Raw genomic sequence first — 23,915 nt, 5'->3', positions numbered from 1 at the left:
CTCTCATTCAACCTTTCTGTAACACTCTCCCAGTAAAACTCCCCCTCTCTCTGTGCATTGTCCATTAAGTAGCTTCCCTTTCCTCTCTCTTTGAGGGTTCTGTCAAGTCTTTTTCTATCTATCTTCTCGATATTTCTGCCACCAATTAGACAACCCTTGTAAACAAGGGTGCTTCCTTCTACAAACTAACTTTACCTTCACTGCTTGGGATTAAAGGTGTGTACCACCATGCCTGGACCTAAGCTTTTCTTTACCTGAAACTTGCTCTATACCAGGCTGGCCTTGGACTCAGATCTTCTTGCCTTTCTCTCCCAGATTAAAAACATGTCTGTATTGCAGCCGGTCACACAGTCCTAGGTCTTTGGATGTGATCTCTTGCCAGAGCAGCCATGTTCTGAATTAAAATTCCTCTAGAGGGGATGCGCGGGTCAGGGGTGATGGAGGTCAGCTGCCTCTTAGGCGGTCTTGAAGCCAGGAGTTTCAGTGCTCACCCCCTTCACAGCATGGCTGTACATCCTGCTATCTCTAGTGATCATTGCTCTTTCTATCCAGCCCATGCTCCTTGTACCAGCGAGGTCAGCAATCACCTCCCTGCCCCTTCCACCTCTGGACGGTATCAGTCTTGACCTCATCTGTGGTGGCATCCTGCTGGCTGCTTGCTCTTTTGCACAACACTCTCTTCCCATGGCTTCCCTAGTGCCGTCAGAGCTGTAGCCTTGGACGGCTTTGGAGAGGTACCTTCCTGAGGCGCATCTGGGTCTGGACTTTGCAGCTCCAGGTCTCAGACTTGACATCTCGCAGGCGCCTCAGGTTCAAAGCATCACCTCACTGTTCATTCTTCTCCATGTAGAGGGCACCAGTGAGTTGAGACCTGCACACCTATTTGTCCTCGTGGGGAGGAAAGGCTGGCCTAGAATCACCATCACCCAGTTTAAGTCTCTCCACCTCCCAGATCTGACCTTCACCCATGTCTACTTCAGTGGCCTATATCTTCCTCATGCACACGACGCAACAACAACTTCTTCCAGGCCAACCCAGCCACTCCCAGCTCCACTCAAGTCCGATAGCCCCAGCCTGCTTAAACACTTGCTGGGAGCCCAAGAGAGTCCTGACAGGCTCCCTCCCACCTCTTCCTGCTCTGCCTGTGACAGCTTGTCCCTAAATTCCCAAATCCCCATTGTTTCCTCTTCTGTTGGCCAGCCCTGCTGCTGCCCCCACCCCCACCCCCACCCGGCCTTAGGTCAGCCATCCTCTTGTGGAAGGCTCCCTAGACACTGGCACCCTCTCCTTTGCCATGAAGGTACCTTTCCTCCAACACAGGGCATGGAGTTTGTCAATGACAAGATGGAGTAGGCTCCGTTGTGGATTCAGGGCAAACTGAAGAGTGCATAGTTGAACCACTTTGTCTTTGCTAGTGCCCTTCTACCAATTTAGTGTACCCGTCCCCACTTCCCGGAGGTGCCATCTATCTGCCCTCGTGGGGAGAGAAGGCTGGCTCTAGAATAGCCTTGGCTAACGTCTTCCTCATCTCCCAGGCCTCTCAAGGCATGTCTCCAGCAGCCCTGGATGGCTCTCCCAATGTCCTTTCCCCTCCAGGAATGGACTGCCAGTCCAGGCTGACGGCCACCGTGTGCACCAGTCCCCAGATGGCACACTGCTGATCCACAACTTGCGGCCCAGGGACGAGGGATCTTACACGTGCAGTGCCTACCGTGGGAGCCAGGCTGTGAGCCGCAGCACTGAGGTGAAGGTGGCCCTGCCAGGTGAGAAACACTCATGCTGGGCTTCGCTGTCTCAAAGGCTAGCTGAGCACTGAAGGTCACGAGGCTTATTAACCACGGGGCTCTAGTTTTCATCTGTGCTCACGTTCTAGCATCTGGCATCGTAACTGGGGCAGATGTTTCTTATGGCTCCAGAGCCCCAGTGTTCTGGGGCTACCCCACTACCTGAAGCCGAGGTAAAGATGTAGGAAAGCGTTCAGAGCTCTGCCACTCAGACTTAACAGTTTTAGTCTTAAAAAAGAAGTTTGGCTGGGATAATGTTTAAGGTGGATGGACTGCTCAATTCTATCCATTCTAATCAGGGTGGCAGAAGACACTGTGGCTCAGTGCAGAGTTCTTGCCAAATGTACGAGGCAAACACAGGCTTTTTGACTCCTGGTTTTACGTATTTACTTATGTAGCCCGGGCTGGCCGCGAACTTGCTATGTAGGCCAAGACTGGTCTCAACTTCAATCTCCTTGCCTCTGCTTCCTAGATGCTAACATGCCTGTTTTGCTAAGTTACATCTCAGAACTGGTGAAATGGGCCTGTTTCATGTTCAAACTCGCAGGAGCTCTGTGGTTGAGTGACACACCCACTCACTCTGCTCTCCAGGTCTTAAGTGTTTCAGGGAGCGACTGACCAACAGGTCAGAGCCTCCAGCCAAGCAGCCAGTTCTCACAGACCTGAGGCGGATCCTGGAGAAGGGTCCTGGGCTTGGAGGTTAACAGGGCACCAACTGCCTGGTCTGTGTTTATGACAAGTGGCATTGCAGTGCCACCCGTAGGAGGGCTGGCCCACTTGGGGCAGGCCAGTCTGTCTTCCTGGCTGCTGAGTGTGGGAACTGGCCAGAGGTTGAAGGTGTGTGCTGAAATGTTGCTTTGTGGGACTGACACTCAGGCTTCCCGCTGTATGCTCCCTAAGCAGTGCCTGGGCCCCCTGGGCTCAGCCCAGAGCTCTGCAGCACTGGAACTCAGAGCTGCTAGCTCAGGGTGTACACCATGACACCTTTGATGTTTCTGGAAAATCCATGCAGGTTTACTGCAGTGTGGAGGGCAGTCATTATGAGGACCGAGCATCTGGGCACGGTGACCCCTATGAATCCTAGCACTTGGCTTGCAGAGGCAGGAGGACTGCCAGTTTGAGAGGCCAGTGTGAGTGACATACCCTGAGTTAAAACAAAAGCCAAACTAGCAAAACCTACCACAAAAACAACTCAAGGGGATCTGGACATTCACACTGTGATCAGCTGTAGACATGAGACGGGATGATAATCAGAAGCTTGTCTAGTGGGCTAGCGGTGTCATGTGGCTGCCAAGTTGAACCCCACCCATGGCCGCAGCGAGGCCTCTCTTGTTCTCTGATGGATACTGCCAACCTTTACCTATTTTGGAGGCATCGCTCCAGAATTCTAGCTGTCCCTTCCTGCCTGCCTTTCTTCCATTGACCAGGCTGCAGATCTATGCTATCACTGGTTAGTTTGGAGTCACGGTGACTGTCTCATGCTGCCCCAAGTCATGGCTTGGTGGCACTGGGGTTAATGTTAGCACAGAGTGATGGCTTGGGCTTCTCTCACGCTGTGGTAAGGAGGGCACCTGAATTCTTTTGCCCCTTAGGGTTGAGTGAAGGACAGGAAATGCTGTACGGATGGAAGAATGGTCTGTCACACGTTCTGTCCCTGCCTTACTTTTTGGGGGCAAACACTGCCGTGGGGTCAAGACAGCAGTAAGCACTCAAGTTTTTGCCATGGTTATTACATGCCTTGGGTGCTGCTCTAAGTGGTTTGTGTGTGTGACAAGAATGCTACCCTCTACAATTGAACTATAGCCGTTTGCCTCTTTTTAGTACTTTTAGCCTGAGATAAGATAAGGTCTCACTGAATTGCCTTGGCTGGCCTCGAAGCCAAGGTCTGCCTCGGCCTCCTGAGGAGAGATTATAGGCCTATGCTGCCAGCCCAGCTGTTTTAAACCGATGCACCGTATCTCAGCAGAGTCCTTAGAATGCCCCTTCGAGGCAGATGCTTTCATTCTCTCCATTTCAGAGAAGGAAACAGAGGCTCCAAGAGCTTGAGAAATTTGCCCAATGATACTCAGCAGGGACCACCATGCGGAGTACCTACCACGATAGCCCGGGGCTGCAACAGCTACTAGTTGAAATCAAAGTTTCAGAGTTTGAGAAAAACAGCATGCACATGTGGATTGGCTACCACACGCATGCAGGAAGCCAGTCCTCTGGTTATGCTGGTGAGAATGCCAAACCTTTCAGAGGCCACTCGGGTAGTCTGGTCTTTTCATGGTGTCTTCTGAAGGAATAGAGAAATTATACTTAGCCCTGTATGCCTGGCTGTAGGGACAGTGGGGACAGAGCTGCACAGAGCCTGCAGAGAGGACAGAGACTACCGTGGGATGAGGCAGAGGAATGAAACTGACAATAGCCTTAGAGCGACGGGTAATAGGACTTTGAAGACTCGATACTTTCTCAGGTGCATGCCAGGTAAGGTAGGAATACAGGGGGCAGAGGCAGGCCGGGGAGGCTGGAGCGACCCAGTGGCAACAGGAAGACAATGGCTCTCCCTGGCTTCCAGCTTTCCTAAGGCTGACCCTACCTATCCTGCTGTCATGTGGCTCTTAAGCTCTGGACAGTAGGGCAGGGAGTCTGGGAAAGGCTGTGCACTGGGCTGAGGCCACAGGTAAGGCTCACAGGAGGACTGCTGGTAAGGCAGCAGTGGACGGGTGATGGGTGGAAGCCATCGTCCTTTCTCGCGTGGTTAAGCATGAGAAGCCGCAGCAGGACGGCTGCCTCAGCCCTTTTTTCTCCTGTTGTTCTGCAGCACCAGCGGCTCAGTCCAGGGACCTGGGCAGGGAGTGCGTTGACCAGCCGGAGCTGGCCAACTGTGCCTTGATTCTGCAGGCCCAGCTCTGTGGCAATGAATACTACTCCAGCTTTTGCTGCGCCAGCTGCTCCCGCGTCCAGCCCAATGCTCAGCCTGCCTGGCAGCAGGGATGAAGCCTAGCAGCGGCGCCAGTTCCAGATAGTCTGCTGGGGAGAAGGGATGGTAAGACATGGCTTTCGGAGGGAGTCATCTTTCAGATACTGGCCCTCTTAGAAAGGCAGAGTTAAGCCCCAGCAGCTGCCATGCCAGCCTCCCCTATAGCCCTCAGCAGGGTCTGTCTGTTAAGACTACAGGCTGCTGTGAAGAGGAGGAAACTGCCTACACAGAACTGCTCCTTTTCGCCTCCCCTCTACAGTTTCTGCTGTGTCGAGGACCCTTTCTCTGAAATGCCTGGGACCAAAGTACTCTTAAACTTTTAAGTATTTGTAGACTTTACTAATTGAGCATCTCTTACCTAAAATTCAAGTGCTCTGAAGCTTGAAACATCTAACTGCCATGTCAGCCTTCAAAAATGTCTGGGTTTCAAAGCACGTTTGATTTTGGTGAGGGATGCTCAATTTTACAGAGGATCCACTCGGCACACTACAGAGCAGGCTGGGTGGGAGGTCTGTGCCAGTGAGGGGAGTGGTAACTACTCAGTCAGAAAAACTCTGTGTGAGCCCAGTGTCCCTGGGTCGGAGGGTGATCTGTCATTCAAGCCTTTTCATCATCCCACTTTTCATTGTTCCACACTTGTGTGGAACGCACAGTGTAATGCTTCGGAAAGCCCTCAGCAAGGTGGAATATAACCATACGGCCTCAGTGCAGGGGCATGGGGTGAAAAAGCCAGATAGCCTTACAATCTGAGTGTGAGAAAACTGAGTAAGACCTGCAGTGCAGGGGTGCTACCTCCTGGGGTCGCCCTACAAAGCAGGCTGGGAAGGTTCACTCCTTTATACAGCCCACTGGCCCGCTCTGAGCAGCAAAGAGCCATGTTTCCTACGGGAATCTGTGGAGAAAAATATTTGCTGCTAGAGAAAAGTCAGACTATGCTGAGAACAGCAGCTGGGGGCTGGTGAGATGGCGGCGTGGTAGAGGCACTCCCTGCCAAACCTGATGCCCTGAGTGTGTCCCCTGCAACCACACTGGTGGAAGGCAGAACTTGTCCCGACTGCCGTATACAGTTAGGGGTTGGGGATTTAGCTCAGTGGTAGAGCGCTTGCCTAGCAAACGCAAAGCCCTGGGTTCGGTCCTCAGCTCTGGAAAAAAAAAAAAAGAGAGAGAGACTACAGTTAAACAGTAGCTGGGAGTGGTGATGCATGCCTGTAATGCCAATGCTTGGAAGGCTAAAACAGGAATGCCACACTGGGAGCCAGCTTGGGCCACAGAGTGAAACCCTGTCTCAAATTAAACAACCCACCCACCCCGAACCCACAAACCCCAGCATGAGCAGGATGTGGGTGCAATGTGGCAATCAGGGGAGTGATTTTAGTAGTAGGCATCCTTCATCTTTCAGAACCTCTGATTTCTTAATGATGGAGGAAGAGGCCTGGATTTAGTGAGCTCTCAGGGCTCTCCATTTTAACTTCTGCAACTCCTCTAGAAGATGGTCCTAGTACCAAAGGTTACTAGGAAACCACAGTCCTGACATAGGCTGAAAAACAAAGCAGCATGTGTAAGTGGCACCTCAAGCTACCCTGCTCAAAAAGGGAAGAGGCAGGGAGCTGAGAAACCTCTTGGTTCCAGCTGTTAACAGGCAGAAGCAGGGGGCTAAGTTGAGGGTAAGAGGTGAGCTACTCTGGACTTAACCTTATTCCATACAGAGTAAATAAACTCTTCAAAATCTAAAGCACAACCTGGGATCCTCCCCACTGAAATTCTGATTTAACTGGCCTGTGAATAGGCTGGGTATTAGGTGGCTTGTGTGTTTGTGTGTGGGATCTCATGCATGCTCAGTACACTGTTCCACTGAGCTACTCCTCAGGAATTTGAATATTAATCCAAAGCTCTGTCAGGCTTGGTGGTGCAAGCCTTTAATTCCAGCAATTGGAAGATGGCGGTAGGTGGACCTCTGAGTTGAAGGCCAGCCAGGGCTACTTAGTGAGACCCTGTCTCTATACACACAGCACCAGTCCACCCCCGGGCTGGGGCCAGGAGTCTCCAGCTTCTCTGCTGTGGCTGCAGACCAAGAACCAAGGTGCACCTGTGAAACTTACAGATATACTTGTCCCAATAAAAAACTTTACAGTCACAAGCTAGGAATCAGCAGTAGAGAGAGAATTAGTTACAAGCTAGAAATCAGAAGTAGAGAGAATTAGATCAAAAAACAGAACTATAGACTCATTTACAAATAAGAACAGCCCTTCATGGGCAAAAGCTTCTACCACGAACATTTATTTTTGTTAAAGCAGATTATAAATTCTCATCAGTACAAATATATATATATGTATATATAACTTACATTTGATTGTAAGGCCAACGTTCAAAAGTAAAAATGGGATGGGATCTCACGTTGTTACCCGAGGTCAAGTAGCTGCAACTGGCATGGGATGTTCTGTTCCCAGCGGGGCTGAAGGGGACACGGACACACAGAACGCATAAAATCAGAATCCTCATCCCTGTAAAACTTACAGGAACAAAACTTCAAGGACAGAACCTACTAAGACCCACACTACAAACCAACACAACAGCCTGCATTCCCTTCTCTGGGTAGGAGTATGTCATTGTCACCTTAATGCTAAAGTATAACATAAGGAAACTGCAATGATACATGAAAGATAATACACATTCTCTAGAGCGTAGATTGACCCCATTAGGGTAATGACATTAGAATTTCACTGTAGGTTTAAAACCAGGACAACACTTCCTTTACTTAAAACTACAACCTAGTGACTGACTGGTCATCAGTGTGATTGTTGTTGCAATATGCTAGGTACAATGAGCGATCGCGAACAAGCCAGGGCTCCTGCCTACAACTGCCAACCTTTCCTCTTTTTCACTTCAACAGGCATCAATGATAGATCAATCTTATGTACAATTTCTTACAACTAACCCGCTCACTTTTGGCAAGATTACTTACAACTCATATTTTTAATATTCAGAACTATTTAAAATATTCTAGGTGCATAAAAATAAAGATTTTGGCTTTTTGATATATATATATTTATAATATTTATTCTGTTACTCAAAATGGAAGCTCAGCTTTCTCCCCGGAATACAGCTGTGCTGGGCCACTACTGATGTGGTCTCCTGTGAGCCCAGCAGCACAGCCTGCCGTGCTTCCCAGCCTGAGTGCAAGCCACACTGTTCTCCGGGCTAAGACTGGCCGGTACTGGGAGGGACAGGTGCCTGGCCCGAAAAAGAAAGGGAGATTGTTTTGCTTCCTGTTATGCTTTATATTCCAGTAAATGTGCTTTGAATATATATTCCTCTTCAGATACTCCTGCCTCTCTGTGCCAGAGATTTGTAAGGTAGGAGAGGGGAGGGGCCAGAAGGCAATGTGCTCTTGACTCTCTAGCCTAGCTGCAGGGCAGTCCTCTCAGGAACACTTTCTTCACTTCTGTGGACATCACCCCTCACCTGCTCTGTGCTTGCACTTGCTCCTTGGGACCTTTGGGATTAGTGAAAAGTGTACTGATCAGGAAAGCAAAGTCCCTTTGCTTCTCTGCCCTCCACCCCCTTCCCCTGCCTAAGTACATAAAAACACATGTCACAGAGATTGCCTAAAGTTCTATTTCAAACGTCTTCTGTAAGTCACTGGAGAAAGGGTTGGTAGGGGAGGGATTTGTACGCTGCTTGGACTTGCTTTCTAACGCAGCCCACTGGGCTTCAAAAGGATCCACTGGGCAGGTGCCTGGAAGGACCTCTGCATGCCTGCTTCCTGAGGCCAGCTTGCCATCGTCTACACCATTGAAAGCTGCAGAACCGTTGAGGTGCTGAGCAGGAGGCTTAAAGAAGGGACTGGTGGTAGCACTACTTGTGTCATATTGAGGGAATGTCTGCTGCTTGACCAGGCTTGGTGACTGATGGGGATGAGTGACCTGAGGATGGCCTGCAGTGCCGAACACATTGGCTACCATCTGGGAAGGGGTGATGCCCACTACAGGTACATTAGAGGCCGGATAGGGCATCCCATTGGCCACAGGGTAGGACTGGGCAGGGACAAAGGCTGGTTGCAGGGGTGGGACCACACCCACTGGCACAGGCTGAGAGGTGAGGAATGCATTTCCTTGGAAAGGTGGTGCTGGAGGGGCGATGGCAGTGGGTGGAGGAGGCTGGAGAACAGGCTGCAGAGGGGCAGCTGAGGCCTGTGGCTGCTGGGCCCGGACGCTCTTTGACACTTCTTCTAACCAACGGTCAGCCTCGGAGGGAGTGCGTCTGTGGCCAGCCTGGAAGAGACCTGGAGAGGCAGCGCCAGAAGACTGAGTCCACTCAGCCCCTAGAACCAAGAAGACAGAGACGGGCTAGAGTTAGAGGCCTTTCTCACTTGATAACCTTGGTTAAGTGAATGATCCTAAACTGTGGAATAAGGACGGGACACCGTGGTTCTGATAGAGGGACTGATGCGTCACCAGCTTAGGAGCTCTGTTTTCGGTGACAAGTAGAACCTGTCAGAACATGCTGTTATCTTAAGGCATGCTGAGGCTCAAATGCCCTGAACCGAGGCAGCTGACTAGTGTCAGAACCCGTCCTGTTGCCACGGTGCAGCTACAGTAGAGAAATTGGCTTCTGACACTCTGGGTCAAGGAGCTGAACAATGGTGCATGCTTACATTCCCAGAACAATGAGTCTGAGGCGGGTGGACCAAGAGTTTACACAACACTTGCCTGCAGAATAAGGATCTGTCTTAAAAACCTAAAACTAAAACCATGTAGAATTAAAAACAAAAGACACAAGCTGGCAGTGGTGGTGCACACCTTTAATCCCAGCACTTAGAAGCAGAGGCAGGCTGGAGGTCTGGGTTCAAGTCCAGCCTGGTCTACAGAGTGAGTTCCATGACAGTCAGTTATTTGGTGAGACTACGTCTCAAAATACCCCAGAAAATCTAGTTAAAAAAAAAGTGTTCTTTGTGGCACTTTTGATGGACTTGCCATGCAGGTCCATTTATAGGCAGCTGTGTATGGTGCTAAAATCCAGTAAAAAGGTTCTCTGGGGTGGGGCACGAAATGGTGGCTTATTAAATTTCTATGGTAGCTAGGTTCCACAGTCCTTAGAATGTCCATCTAATTCTTTCGTTCCCAAAAGTTTTATAGCCTTTTTTTCACAGCCACTTGTGTCTACAAAGGAATATATCTTTCGTAGTCCTCACTTAGGTAACAGGCCGATTTTAGAACCTGCTCCGAGTCTACATCTGTGGCCACCTTACCCGGATGTACGGCTGCAATTTCCTTGTTAGCAGCATCAGGGGCATGGGCCCAAGGGTTGGTTTCGCGCACAGGCATTGCTACAGGTGCTAGGGCAGTATTGGCTGGCTTAGCAGTAAGCACATGGAAGGCTGAGTCAGTGCCATTAGCTACAATGGGAGCAAACAACATTGGTGCAGTTAATTCATGCAGGGTGTCCACGCCACCCATGGAGATGGGTCAGTCAGGCCAGTGCACAAAGCCGGTGGGAGAGACAAGACAGATCAGTCGGTGCTGGGTGATCATGCTATCCTGCAGTGCGCACATGTACCTTCTGACAAAAAGACACTGTCAAATGACTGCTCTACAAAAATGTGTATACGAGAGAGGAAATGAAGCCTAATAAATACAATTTCAAATTAAATTGAGCATGGCTATTCATGTAACTAGGCTTTGGCTTATTATATAAGTATTTCGGTCTATAATTTTCCAGAAGATCAAATCAGGCCAACAATAATAATGGGTTATGTATAATATATTCTTACTATGTTCTGGGCACCAAGCTAAAAGTATTTTATATTACCAAATTTAATTCTCTCAAAAGTCTCATAAACTTGGGGTTGGGGGATAAGTTCCCAGATGTACTACAGATGCCTAAAACCAGATAGTAGCAAACCCTGAATAATACTGTGTTTTTACCTATACATTCGAACCTAGGATAAAGTTTAATTTATAAGCTAGGTACACTGAGGGGTTAATAACAATTATTCTAAGAATATATGGTAATAAAATTATTTAAAACTTATAAATTTTTTATTTCTGGAACTTTCTATTTAATATCTTGAGATGATAGAAGTTTCAGAAACAGAGACCATGGATAATAAGGAGGTCTACAGTATGCCTATACAACAGGTTATTAATCAAATTGTATGTGATTTCATTTACTTTATTACATTTGTCATTTACTAAAAAATTAGTATTATGTCTTTTTCCCCATGTAATATTCATAATATCCAGAGTGCTGGCCTTTCTTTCCTCATTTCCTTTTACTCAGAGCTCCTAACTCTTGTCCCTTTTAGTCCTTTATCAGTTTCTAGAAGTTTGTCCTCCAGCTTCCATTATATTTAGCATGGACTCTGCCTCTTCAGGCCTGGACAGCCACACTTTGGGTGATGGTATTGTTTACCTGGGGCTATCAAACAACAACAAAAATACCCCAGCTGTAGATGGGAAGCCCCTTAAAGACAAAGGACTACGCTCTTTGGGTTTTCCACCTGGTGCCCTGTAAGCAGACAGGGCCAGGGGAATGGAATTTAAATCTAGCTGTACAGCTTGTACAATCCACTTAGGCTCTTTGAGCTTCCTCCTTCTTTTCTGTAACGGCTGCCTCAGAGAGCTATTTGAGGATTAAATAAAACAGCACGTGAGCGTTTTCCACCGGGGCAGGCGCTGTTGGGTGCTCCATATATGAAGCCTATTTTTTTCTTATACTATAAATGTCTGTTAGATGAAAAGCTGGTGACCATCTAAAGCACACATGACTATACGCATTTGCGTCTAAAGAGACCGAGCTTGAGACCTAGAGCCAAAACAAAGGTGGACGGAAGCTTCTTCCAGGGGTTACAGCATTGTCCTGCAGGGCAGCCCTTCTCCTCGCTCTCAAAAGAAATGAGAATGAGCAATAATTGGAGCTTTATGTTAGGGGCCAATGATATACTGACTTATGAGTTAGGAATTTAATTTTGCATTTTGGGGAAAGGGGGAGATGGACGACTCTAACCCTGCATTAACTTTTGTTGCAAAGGCCGATTTTTGGACACTTGCTATAGACCACAAAATGAACCTTTGAGCCAGAAAAAAAAAAAGAAAAAAAAAAAAAAGCCTTCTATTTTATGAACTTCTCTCAGTAGAGAGGAGATGAGTCCAGGTCTCAATGTTAACACCACTGGCATTTTGGGATGGATAATTCTTTGTTGTGGGTGCTGTTTTGCATGCTGAAAGATGCTTGGCAGTATTTTGGATGCTATAATAACGCCTCCTCCCAAAATATCTCCATCCCAATGAATGCCAAATTTTCCATGAGGTGGCAAAAAATTGTCCTTGGTGGGGAATCACTACCTACATGGCACAGAGCCTGAACCTATCCTGACAGCTGCTCATTTGTAAAGCTGGCTGACTGCTCGGACCCTTTAGTCAAGAGAAAATAAAGTAGTGGACAGAAGCCACAGAAACTCTTACTTGGAGAAGACATGCCAAATGATGACAGTGGACACCATAGAAGACAAGAGGCTGAACAAAGCCCGAAGACGTGGCTGCACGGGGAGATGAGGGTAATGGCAAGCTCAGGGTGCCACGCTCCAGCTCACGAGCAGCATGCTAACATGATCAGTTTTAAAGAGAAAAACTGAGGTCAGAGGTCACCAACCTTGTAAGACAGGAGACTGTGGTGCCACCAATGTCACTGGTTTGGTCATTGGGGCAGAGGAGAAGGGGTCCTCGGAGGGTGTGCTGAAGGCACTGGTGATCTGCGAGCACAGGGAGCTGATGCTCTCTGCCTCTCCTTCCACCTCTGGCACTGCAAGGCAAACAGAGTGGTTCTAGACAGAAAGCAGAGAAACCCTGAAATAGGACAGAACAGCCTGAGCTGACTGTTTACTTTATCTCTCTTCCTTACGGAAGGACAAGCCTCAACTGTCAGGCTACACAATCAGCTTCAGTAAGTTAATTGATGAACACGTCACTTTTTAGAAAAGGAAGTAGAAAACATCAGTAACTCATGCATTAAGTTAGATTGTTGGGAATTTGATGGGTTTTTGTTTTTAATGTGAGGATGTTTGTATAGCTGGGTCTTTCTGGAAGATCTCTGCAACCTATTTGCCTTTCAACATTCTTAGAAGCTCTCACCCAATCAAGTTCTAGAGCTGACAACAAATCTCAGAAAAACAGGGTTAAGTCTAGATACAAAAGCTTTTCCCTGCATGAATTAGGGTACTCAGAACTAACTAACTATCTTTCTTTCTTTCTTCTTTTTTCTTTTTTATGGGGGGGGGGGAATGGGTGGGGTAGTTCAAGACAGGGTTTCTCTGTGTAGCCCTGGCTGTCTTGGAACTCACTCTGTAGGCCAAGCTGGACTCAAACTCAGAGATTGGCCCGCCTCTGCCTCCCAAGTGCTGGGATTAAAGGCATGTGCCACCACTGCCCAGTACTCTAATCTTCTTTAAAGTTCCTAGTACATGAACTGTGGTATCAAAGAAAAACGAACTGAAAGGTAGGATGGTAGCAACTCTTCTTAATTCTAATTCTGGAAAGATAAGCAGGAAGATTGCTTTTGCCCACAGAGTTTGGGTCCTAACAAGTTGGAGATCCTATGTGTGGGGGTGTGTGTAAACTCTCAGCACACTTCCTTATTACTGAGCAAATAAATCATGTGTACTGAACTTTTGCTCACCTGTGAAAAGAAAAAGATTTAGTGCCTCATCTGCCCCAGAGGGAGCCTGCAACAAGGTACCTGTAAGCATCTGGAGTTTCTGTCTTGAGGGTGCTGAAAGCTGAAAAGACTTCCCATGATCACCTAACTCCAACTGTTCTTTAAGCCTAGTTTTATTTGCTCACAGGTCTGTTTTCTCTGTACTTTCACACTGTTGTCAGTAGGACTACCTACTGAGCCAGACCTCCCTCCTGTTCAGTTGTAGAGATAACATGACATGTCTCTGAGGGAAGTATATTTGGGCCAATAAAAGCATCAACCAGATCTAACATTTTAGCTGTAGCGCTTATAGGCTGGCTCAGCTGAACCCAGGGCACACAGAAGTTACTAATAAATGCTAGCAACCTCCTGCTTCTGATGAACAAGACACCTTAGCTTGTATAAGAGAAACATTTAGAGTTTCTTCCCTATGAAGCCAACCTCCCACAAATGTAAGAACACTTACCAATTTCTTCCCTTGACAGTGCTGCCACTAGCCTGTAAATGTCACTAAAACCACCTATTTAATTTTCCAGGAACCTATGCAGCATAGTAAGAATAGAAATCTGGAACCTTAGCCATTTGGAAATAGGCTAGCACACCATAGACCTTGTGGCTCAGGTTAGAAATTCCATTGTGGCTCTGTTAACTACTTATGGAAGAGGAATTAATTATTCATGGCCCTACTTGGTCTCATATGAAATGACACACACTAGAATAGCTTCAGAGAGACAGGGTGACTCACTCAGGACTTGAGCACATTACCTGCATTTTTTATTGGGAAATCAGTCTTCCTCTGCATGGTGGAAGGCAGCTCATTGATCCGCAGGGAAAGCTGGCGTTTAAAGGGTGACATCTTCTGGCTGAGAGCAGGAAATCCCCGGAAGGAGCCTTGGCGAGCAAGCTGTTCAATTGGTGCATGGCGGCGTGGGATTGCGTGAGGATTGTTCATCTCTAAAGAGGCAGTGGCATCCAGGGTAGGAGAGGTAGGAGAGGATGGGGATGGAGCAGTGTTGCCAGGAGCCACTGATGGACCAACAACTGTCTTGTCTGTCTCAGCTCAAGAAAACCAAAGAAAAAGACCTTAGACCTCAACAGTGACCTTCAAATATCCTGAACTAACAGAGCCAAGAGCTCAGAAACTCTCTTATTCTTTAACTCACCCATTTCCCATGTTCAAATCTAACACACTCTGACAGATAAAGGTTTAACAACACCCTGCTTACTTTATCCTCTATTAAGACACAAATATTAGATTTTTCCTTGGATCATTTTTTATTCCTATGTAGTGATTTGTAAATTAAGATTGAACACACAGGGCTGGAGAGATAGCTCATTAGTTAAGAGTACCAGCTGTCTTCCAGAGGGTGCAGGTTCAATTCCCAGCATCCATCTGGCAACTCACAACAAACAATAACTCTAGTCCCATGGGATCCAATGCCCTCTTCTGGTGTGCAGACATACAAACAGAAAAATACCCACACAGTAAGTAAATAAATGTTGTTTTGTTTTGTTTTTTGAGTGGGTTTCTCTGTATAACCTTAGCTGTCTTGGAACTCACTCTATAGACTAGGCTGGCCTCAGACTCAGAGATCCTCCTGTTTCTGACTTCCCAACACAAATAAATAATCTTAAAAGGGCATTTTTTTTTTTTAAGATTGTGCTGATGTAAACAACCTAGCTCCAATGGAGTCCTCATCCAAGGTCCTTGAAAGGATGATGGTCTGGGAACTATAGAGTTAAGAGTCTTTGCTGCTTTTCCAGAGGACCTAGGTTCAATTCTAAGCACCCCCATGGTGGCTTAGAGCTATCTGTAACTCCAGATCTAGGGAATCTAATAGCTTTTCTGGCCTCTGAAGGTACCAGACATACATGTGGTGCACAGAAATACAAGCAGGCAAAACCTTCAGACACAGAATCTAAAATTTAAAAAGAGACTCTTGAGGTTGGCCCTGGGCTTCTGCTCACTCTCACACATTAAGCATTCATACAACTGTAAAAACATAAACATTTAAGTGCTCACGTCACACACACAAAGACACATGCAACAGCCCCAAAGCCATAGGCTTTTGTGACTAAAGCACTCAGGATTATACTAGCTCTCTAACCAGCACTGTGTCATTAACTCTCAGCAAGCATCACAGCCAATGTTCCTTTTGGATCCCTAAACCCTGGGACTCATGCTTCTTATCAGATGATAAGTCTGATGGTATCTGTGACAGAAGCATCAGGATTAAATCTGTTCCAGGATGGGCAGAGAGCAAGGGATGTTTCTCTGCAGCTTCTTGAACTGCTCTCTCACCTTCCCCAGAGGAAGTTACTATAATGGAAAGCATACATGGAAAGCACTTTTGTAGGATTTTTAGTTTTGTCCTTAAGGTCTTCATGTGTTGCTAAGGGAGCTCTCCTTGAGTGTATGGTGTGGGTGGGGCACGGGGGTAGTGAAAACAGAGCCCAGGACCCTGAACATGTTAGGAATGCAATCCCAAGGGTTCCTTTTGTCTGGAGCAAACCTGTCTCTGACAGCTTCAAATATAAACCTGTTGGGAAAACCTGCATTAATGAACACACCACAGTAGAACGCACTGCACCTTTCTTGGCATCTTGTAACTGTTTCATGATTTCCTCTCTCTCTGCTTGTTCAGTGGCAGTTGTGACACGGAATGATCCTTCTCTTGTAAAAGTGGTTCTACTGGCATCAAAAGTAGCAGTGACTCCACACTCCTTCTCCCGCTTCTGTTTGCGCTCTAAACAGGCCGCAAAAGCACAGCCCACAGCATGGCTCAGTCTTTCCCCCTGCAGAGAGGAGGTTTGAAAGCTCTGTGAGAGTTACAGCACGACTACAGACAAATACAGCTGTTGCAATTCCAGTTTAAGTTAACATGCCAAACAAAGTGTCTTTACAGTCAAGCCTCCAACTTCCCTTCCATTTTTTAGTGCCTGTGCATGTGTGTGGGTGGGTGTGTATGAACACAGGTACTCTCAGAGGCCAGAGGTGTTGGACCCCCCTGGAGCTGAAGTTTCAGGAGGTTGTGAAGTGCTCAGTGTGGGTGCTGGGGACAACTCTGGGGTTCTCTGCAAAAACAATGCATGCTGTTCACTCCTGAGCCCTCCCGTTGCTTTTTAACAGGGAATAGGAATACTTGCCAGACACTTCTAAGACACCACTGGGGAGGCAGGGATTTCAGGAGCTTGACTACACGGTAACATGGGGTGGAGGATTGATAAATTTTAAAACAACTCTGGATTCAAAGGGACTCAAGTGCTGGGCCCAGTGCCTCATGGCTTTCATCCTAGCACTTGGGGGACAGAGGCAAGCAGATCTCTGTGAGTTTGAGGCCAGCCTAGTCAGGAAGGACAGCTTAAGCTATACAGAGAAACCCTGTCTCAGAAACAAACAGAAAGACAAAAACAGGACTCAAGTAAAGGAGTTTTGCTCTGGTCTCTTTTCTAATGCTGGCAGCAGGAGCCTTTCTTTCATGCCTTCTCTATCTTCTAGTTCTTTCACAGTTACACCTCCCAACCACACAGGTAAAAGTGCGAACAAGTTTTCATTTATGCTCTACTTAGAAACGAAACTGATTTGCTTGTGTGTGGCAAGAGAATGGAGCTTACATAAATCAATCATTATTTTATAGATACATTCAAGTGGCAAGTTAAGCAATCCAAATGGATTGCTTTGTCAGGGCTACTCTTCACATCCTTACTGCAGAATAAAAAAGTTAAGAACTGGTATAAAACTACTGATATCATTCACTGTGAGAAGAGTTCTCTGGGAACAGAGGTTTTTGTGGCATTCTCAAAATCGTACTATGTAGGCAGCTGTGAACAAGCCAGTTCACTGGATTTTATATACTAGGATTAGCTATGGAAAGGGGAGGTGATGTCTAAAATGCTCACTGTATGTAAGATATTACATAACTGTGGACCTCTTGCTGCACATTTAAAGACTGGCAGATTTACTCTACCTCTAGGGTGTAAGGTCAGGGTGTGAAATCATGAAAAAGGAGAACTAGGGTGGGTGGGCACTGAAGCGCTTAGGCCCATGTGTATCTACGCAGAGCTGTTATAAGGGCAAAGATGCTCTCAGATCCTTCCATCCCTTCTCAGTATGTTTATTAATTTTATGGTCAGAGAAACTTCTGTTTGCTTGCTTTTTGTTTTTCTAGACAGTTTTTCTTTGTGTAGTTTTAGCTATTTTGGAACGCACTCTATAGACCAGGCTAGTCTTGATTTCACAGAGATCTGCCTGCCTCTGCCTCCGAGTGCTGGGATCAATGATATGAGATACAACTACCCATCTATAAACTCAATTCTTTGAAAAAACAAAAACAAAGAAAACCCTCAAACCCTGCAAACCCTTTATCGATGAAAAGCTCCAACTAAAGTGTAGTAACAAGGTGACATGCATGGCCCCCAACCCCACTTCAGCCTTTGGTTTCTCTTTCTTTGTGGTGCTGGGGAATGAACCAAGGTATCATCCAATGAGCTCACAAGGGCATCTCTGCGTCACTTTAATGACTCTGGATCTTAGCCAATTGTTTTGCTTTGTGATTTCCCGATCACAGGCTCAGACCAAGAGCGAGAATTACTTACATAAAATCTTATAAAGAAGGCACTTGTATGAACAGCCCTTGCATCACGTGCAAAAACGTGGTGGAAACTGCTTTGCTAATACTAGCTGAAAGCAGCTCGGCTAGAATCTTCATGTCAGCATTTTGGACTTACCGTGTCTTTGACAGCCATGAAGCAATGACAGATCCAGCGCCGAGTGGTGCCATCACGACATATGTAAGAAAAGGCTCTATCAAAGTTCCTATCTGGGGCGCAGAAAGAAACTTTTTCTATTGTCTGGTCAACTATGAGGTCCTAGAAAATGGAAGCACAAAGAGAAGGCTTATGAGGTTATCTGGTCTCCTCAGAAGCAGCATAGGATGTTTGCAATGCAAAATCCCTCCACAGGTTGCAGCCTGACTAGGAAGCATCACTTTGTTTACATGGTTCCCTCACTTCATCTCCACATTCTAAAGTATCTATGTGTCAGTTGGTCCTAGTTTGGAGCTCTTCTACAGTTGTTACCATGTTCAATCTGACAGCAGGCTTACATAAGTCAATGTTTAATACTCTTGGTTTATTTGCTAATACAGTCAAGACATATGATATGTGACTCCTCACTATCTTTGTTACGTAAGTTAGAATGATAACACGTATTGTTCTGTACTTTCCCCCTTTCAACCAATTCTATCGCCATCCAGTGGCGATTTTTCAGTTCAAGTATTTTCAGTTTAAGTATTGTGTTTTCAGATGTAGAATTTTCTTTTTCTTTCCTTTTGTGTATTTTTTTTTTTTTTTAAATATTGAGATAATGTCTTACTGTGTAGCTACAGCTGTCCTGGAACTCACTTTGTAGACCAGGCTGACCTTGAACTCACAGAGATCCTTTTGGCTCTACCTCCTGAGTGCTGGGATTAATGGTGTGTGCCACCATGCCAGGCCTTAGAATTTTTATTTGCTTTTTCATAATTTCTGAGATTATCTAGTTGTTTATTTAATAGTAGCATCTTTCCTTTCACATCCCTCAGTACAGTTACATAATGCCTGTTTTACAAGTTTTGTCTGCTTCTTCTATATTATTTTTGGGGTGGGATCTCTGCTTTCTCTGTGAGAATAAATCATATTTCTATTTCTTTGTATGCTAGAGATTCATGCATCATTGTGGGGCAATATAGTTTCTTGTTCAAAGAAAGGTTAGGACCTAAAGTTCAGACTTCAATATCTATATTATTTTGTGCAAATCATGGCATGGTCTTGTCATAAGCACTAATTCCAACACTGTATCAGCCCCTGACAGTGGGTGAAATATAAGGATAGGAAAATGGACCCAACAGTGGCAAGCTGCCAATTGCAGTATGCATGCCGGCTCATGCCTGCAACCCCAGTGCTTGGGAGGCCAGGACAAGAGAGCAAATACAAATTCAAGGCCAAACTGGGCTGCCGCACAGTGACTTCCAGATGAGACTGGGCTATAGAGAGAGAACTTGTCTTCACCTGACTGACCAACCGACTGACCAACCAACCAACCAACCAACCAACCAATCAACCAATTCACCAGTTACTATTATCAGTGAAAAGAACAAAATTCACAAATGCAGGTGCTACAAGTAGCGTAGCCACCAGGGGACAAATCAATTTCCAACTACAGTGAAAAGCAAATACATAGCCACGAGCATAACAAATTTGCATAGTATTGTGGCACAAGCCTGTTATCCCAGTACTTGGGAGTCTAAGGCAGGGGAATTATTTGATCAAACTCAGCAAGATCCCTTTTCAAAAGTAAATTTCATCCAAAACATGTATTAAAAGGATACAAAAGTTTTAAAAGACACTTAAAATCATTATTGCTTTAAAGATGTGATAAATTTAAGCCAATAAATACTTTGAGCTTAAAAAAAAGTCAAAGGTCTGAAATGCAAGCTGTATTAAGCCACTTAAAAATTAACAGACAAACTGTTCATCACACCTGTTCTTTATCTGCGCAACGTTACCCATTCCCAAATTAACTCTTGGTTAAAAAGTGTTTCCCGGCGTTGGATCTCCAAAAAATTTAATATGATTAACTGTCCTTATGTATCTTAGGGGTCACTCTCTTTCTTTTTTTTAAGATTTATTTATTTAATGCATATGAATGCTCTGTTTTCACACACACCAAAAGAGGACATCAGATCTCTCATTATAGACGGTCGTGAGCCTCCATGTGGTTGCTGAGATTGAACTCAGGACCTCTGGAAGAGCGGCCAGTGCTCTTAACCACTGAGCCATCTCTCCTGGCCAGGGTCACTCTTAAATACGAAATGCTACCCAGAATATTGTTTAAATCCTAAAGTAAAATCTCACCTCTAGTGCTTTTTAAACTGTTACTTCATTTGGACTTTCAGTTGGCTAATTTATTTATTACTTTCTAAAAAATAATTTTTTAAAAAAGAATTTATTTATTTACACATATGAATGTTCTATCTGCATGCACCAGAAGAAGGCATCAGATCCCAGTGTAGATGGTTGTAAGCCACCATATAGTTGCTGGGAATTGAACTCAGGACCTCTGGAAGAGCAGACAGTACTCTTAACCTCTGAGCCATCTCTCCAGCCCTGATTTTTTTTTTTAAAGCAACAAATTTTTTAAAGGGCAAATTTAAGATGTGGTCTATCATCTAAAAAATTACAGTAAAAGAAACATCACTCTATATTCAAGGATCTGAAAAAAATTAAACAGAACAAAAATAGAACTCATATCTTAGCATTAAACATTAATGCTGGGTTACGTGGAATATGCTACATCATGTAGAACAAAATATTGAGAGATTTTTTTTTTTTTCCATAAAGTAAGTGAGTCACTAAATTAGTTTCCCGGACATTAAAACAGTCTCTCAAAGGGCTATACTTTGGACACTGTAGCAGGATATTATAGAGCTACTACAACAGCTTAATGACATGAGAAGTAACATATAAACTCACAAAACTCTTACCTTAGTTTTTTCATCCACAACTCTGAGCCCATCTGCCGATACCCACAGAACAGCCTTCACTGCTTTCTTTCCCGTCTTTTAAAAGATAAGGGGGAGGGAGGAGACACATACACACATAATGTTAAAAAACAAAACAAAACAAAACAAAACTCATCTTCTTCAGAAAATATTGATTTCTGTCTTCCAAACAGTCACAAGGAGAGAGGAAGTCCAAGTTCAGAATGGATGCTCACAGCCAGATACTCAACCAAACTGCAGAGACATTCAGGAAAAAATAAGCCAAAGCTATTACTTCAGAGACACAGCACAAAACCATAAGATAAACTAAGTCAGGAAGAAGGGGCAGATAAAACTAAAAAAAAGGTAACACATTCCAAAAAGGGCAAAGAATTTACAACTAGATTCTTCACCCATTTAAAAAAAAAAAAAAATCAGTGGAGAAAATGAAGAGTCAGATAATATTAAAGACATAAGGAGTTACACCACAAAAAGCTTCTACAGGTATGGAGGGTAACAGATAAATCTCAGTCAGTATGCTGACCATTCTGTTATCCTCTGAAAACTGCTATGACCCTTGGTCACCTGAAATTTTCAGTTAAAAATGGCAAGAAACCATTATTCTATGAGCAATCCTTTTAAAAAAAGCCTATTATTTATCTCCTCAAGATTTAGCTTAATTTTTATTTAATTAATTATTTTTTAAGACAGGTTTTCTCTGTGTAACAGCCCTGGATGTTCTGGACTCACTCTGTAGACCAGGCTGGCCTTGAACTCACAGAAATCCACCTGCCTCTGCCTCCCAAGTGCTGGGACTAAAGGCGGGTACCACCATATCCAGTCTTTAAAAAAATTATTTACAGATTTTATGTATAGATGTTTTGTCTGAATGTCTATCTGCACACCAGGCAGCTGTGAACGGTTTATGTGAGTGCAGTGAACTGAACTCAGTAACTGCTAAGCCACTGCTCCAGCCCCGATTCAGCTTACTTTTAATTTGACATTAAACACATGGAAACATTTTGAGGGCATAGAATGATTTAAATACTACAATGAAGATAAGGGTTGGTTTTACTTGTTTGTTTTTGTTTTCTGAGACAGGGTTTCTTTGTGTAGCCCTGAATGTCCTGGAACTTACTCTGTAGACCAGGCTGGCCTCTAACTCACAGAGAGCCAACTGCCTCTGCCTCCTGAGTGCTGGGATTAAAAGCATGCACCACCATCACCAGCTTTTTTCTTTTCTTTTTAAGTGGCTAGAAAAAGACCTTTCTTTTGAGTGGTAAACAAGAGCACTGAGAACTTATTTCCTCTGTGAGGGAATGTAACCCTACTTAATGTCCTTTCTTGCTTATGGAGATAAGCAAACTAAAACAATACACAAAGGCTGAAAGTGGCTATCAGATTGTCATAGAGGTACAGACAAAATGGAATCTGGTGCTAAACTTGGAGCAGCAGCTTCTAGGACAGGAATAACAGAACTGCCATTCCCCTCTCCATATCCCCAAGCGCAGGAATCCTGGTTGTGGAAGCACACTCTCAGGTAAACGAGCTGCTGGACCCACTCTGTGCTCATCACCTCCACTGCTACCACCACATGCCAGGTGAGTGTCTCAAGTTTTTAGCCACTGCAAACACAAGAAGACCTCACAGACCACTGAAAAGCGATACTCAAGAAAACATAAATAATACAATAATAAGTGCTAGAGATGAGTGGAAAACAAGATACAATGATGCAGAGAGAGACAGTCACATCTGTTTGTGGGACTGTGGAAAGCTATACCAAAAAGATAAAACTAAGTCTTGAGATAGTTCTTCTAGATGCCCTAAGGAAGGGTTAGGGAGGCAAAGCAATGGCATAGACATGCCAAATGGAAGACAGTAGTCTAAGACATCCAGGCAAATGGTACAAAGGTCTGGGACACTGAAAATATTTCAGTACAGGTTGAAAGTAGACTGGCCAAGAAGCAGCAGGAGAAAAACAGGATGAAAGGCCTCATCATGCAGGGCCTTGTAAATCTTCTAGGGAACTGGATCTTAATTCTGTGAGCAGCTGAAAGCTACTGAAAGAATTAAACACAATAAAATTGGTTTGCATTTCTGGCCTTATTTATCACATTTCATTGTGTGCATACTGTCAGAGAACAACTTGCCAGAGTTAGTTCTTCCCCTCGACTGGAGGGAAACTGGGATTAAACTCAGGTCACCAGGCTTGGCAGCAAGGGCCTTAATCCACTGAGCTATTTCACCAGATTTGCATTTAAAAAAATAATCCTTATTTTTAATTCCACCTATATGTCTGTGCATGGGTCTGTGGATGTCAGGAGGTGGTACTGGATCCTCTGAGCTGTAGTTACAGGTGGCTGTGAACTGCCTGATGTAGGTTCTAAGGGCTCAACTTGGTTCCTGTGGAAGAGCAGCAAATGTTCTTAACTACTGAGTCATCTCTCCAGTCCCTAGATTTGCATTCTGAAACATCACTTTGGAGCAGTGTACATGAAGCCAGAAAGAGACCAAGGTGGGGGAAAACCAGGGTTGAGCTACCCTGGCTGAGCTAGAAAAGGAGGCTTTACATAGTATAGGGAGGGGATGGGCTCCTCTCCGATCTCACAGTGACAAACTAACTCTAGCTAAGCTAGAAAAGAGACACAAAACACAGTTTAGAGTTTTCAAGAAGTCTAAGGTGCGTGTTAAGCGTCCAGCTAGGTGGGGTTCAGCTGACAACTGAATACATGGAAATTCTTTCTTTTTGGGAGTTGGGGGAGGAGAAGGTCTTTCTATATAGCCCTGGCTGTCCTTGAACTCACAGAGATACTCCTCTCTCTGCTTCCCAAGTGCTTGGATTAAAGAAGTATGCCATCACACTTGGCAAAAGATAATGCTGTTTCTTTTTAAGAGTTATTTCTGTATCTCATGTGTATGAGTGTTTTGTCCAAGGGTACATCTGTTCAACAGAAG

General features: G+C 45.2%; 2 protein-coding genes across 12 annotated transcripts in view; one reads left to right on the top strand and one right to left on the bottom strand.

The window, feature by feature from the left end:
• The window catches only part of Papln (papilin, proteoglycan like sulfated glycoprotein), a 31,977-nt gene extending 24,969 nt beyond the window's left edge, over positions 1-7,008 (top strand). Inside the window, exons 25-26 of the mRNA XM_055592749.1 lie at positions 1,597-1,763; positions 4,591-7,008. Coding sequence (XP_055448724.1) covers positions 1,597-1,763; positions 4,591-4,766 — 343 coding nt within the window. The 3' untranslated portion in view covers positions 4,767-7,008. The remainder of the gene's footprint in view (positions 1-1,596; positions 1,764-4,590) is intronic.
• A 2-nt stretch (positions 7,009-7,010) lies between these two features.
• Positions 7,011-23,915, bottom strand: part of Numb (NUMB endocytic adaptor protein) — a 108,030-nt gene continuing 91,125 nt past the window's right edge. For 7 of the 11 annotated variants that reach the window (XM_055592739.1, XM_055592737.1, XM_055592745.1 and 4 more), the window contains 7 exons: positions 20,964-21,038; positions 18,169-18,309; positions 16,032-16,236; positions 14,206-14,499; positions 12,400-12,549; positions 9,998-10,144; positions 7,011-9,070 (listed from right to left, as the gene is read on the bottom strand). In XM_055592739.1, coding sequence (XP_055448714.1) covers positions 8,355-9,070; positions 9,998-10,144; positions 12,400-12,549; positions 14,206-14,499; positions 16,032-16,236; positions 18,169-18,309; positions 20,964-21,038 — 1,728 coding nt within the window. In that variant the 3' untranslated portion in view covers positions 7,011-8,354. The remainder of the gene's footprint in view (positions 9,071-9,997; positions 10,145-12,399; positions 12,550-14,205; positions 14,500-16,031; positions 16,237-18,168; positions 18,310-20,963; positions 21,039-23,915) is intronic. The other 4 variants (XM_055592744.1, XM_055592746.1, XM_055592747.1 and 1 more) reach the window with 2 other exon arrangements.

This window comes from Psammomys obesus, unplaced genomic scaffold (genome assembly GCF_907164565.1).
Source record: "Psammomys obesus unplaced genomic scaffold, mPsaObe1.curated_primary_1811, whole genome shotgun sequence".
Taxonomy (NCBI): domain Eukaryota; kingdom Metazoa; phylum Chordata; class Mammalia; order Rodentia; family Muridae; genus Psammomys; species Psammomys obesus.
The sequence above is the reverse complement of the archived record's forward strand: the minus strand, read 5'-3'. Positions and strand labels throughout refer to the sequence as shown.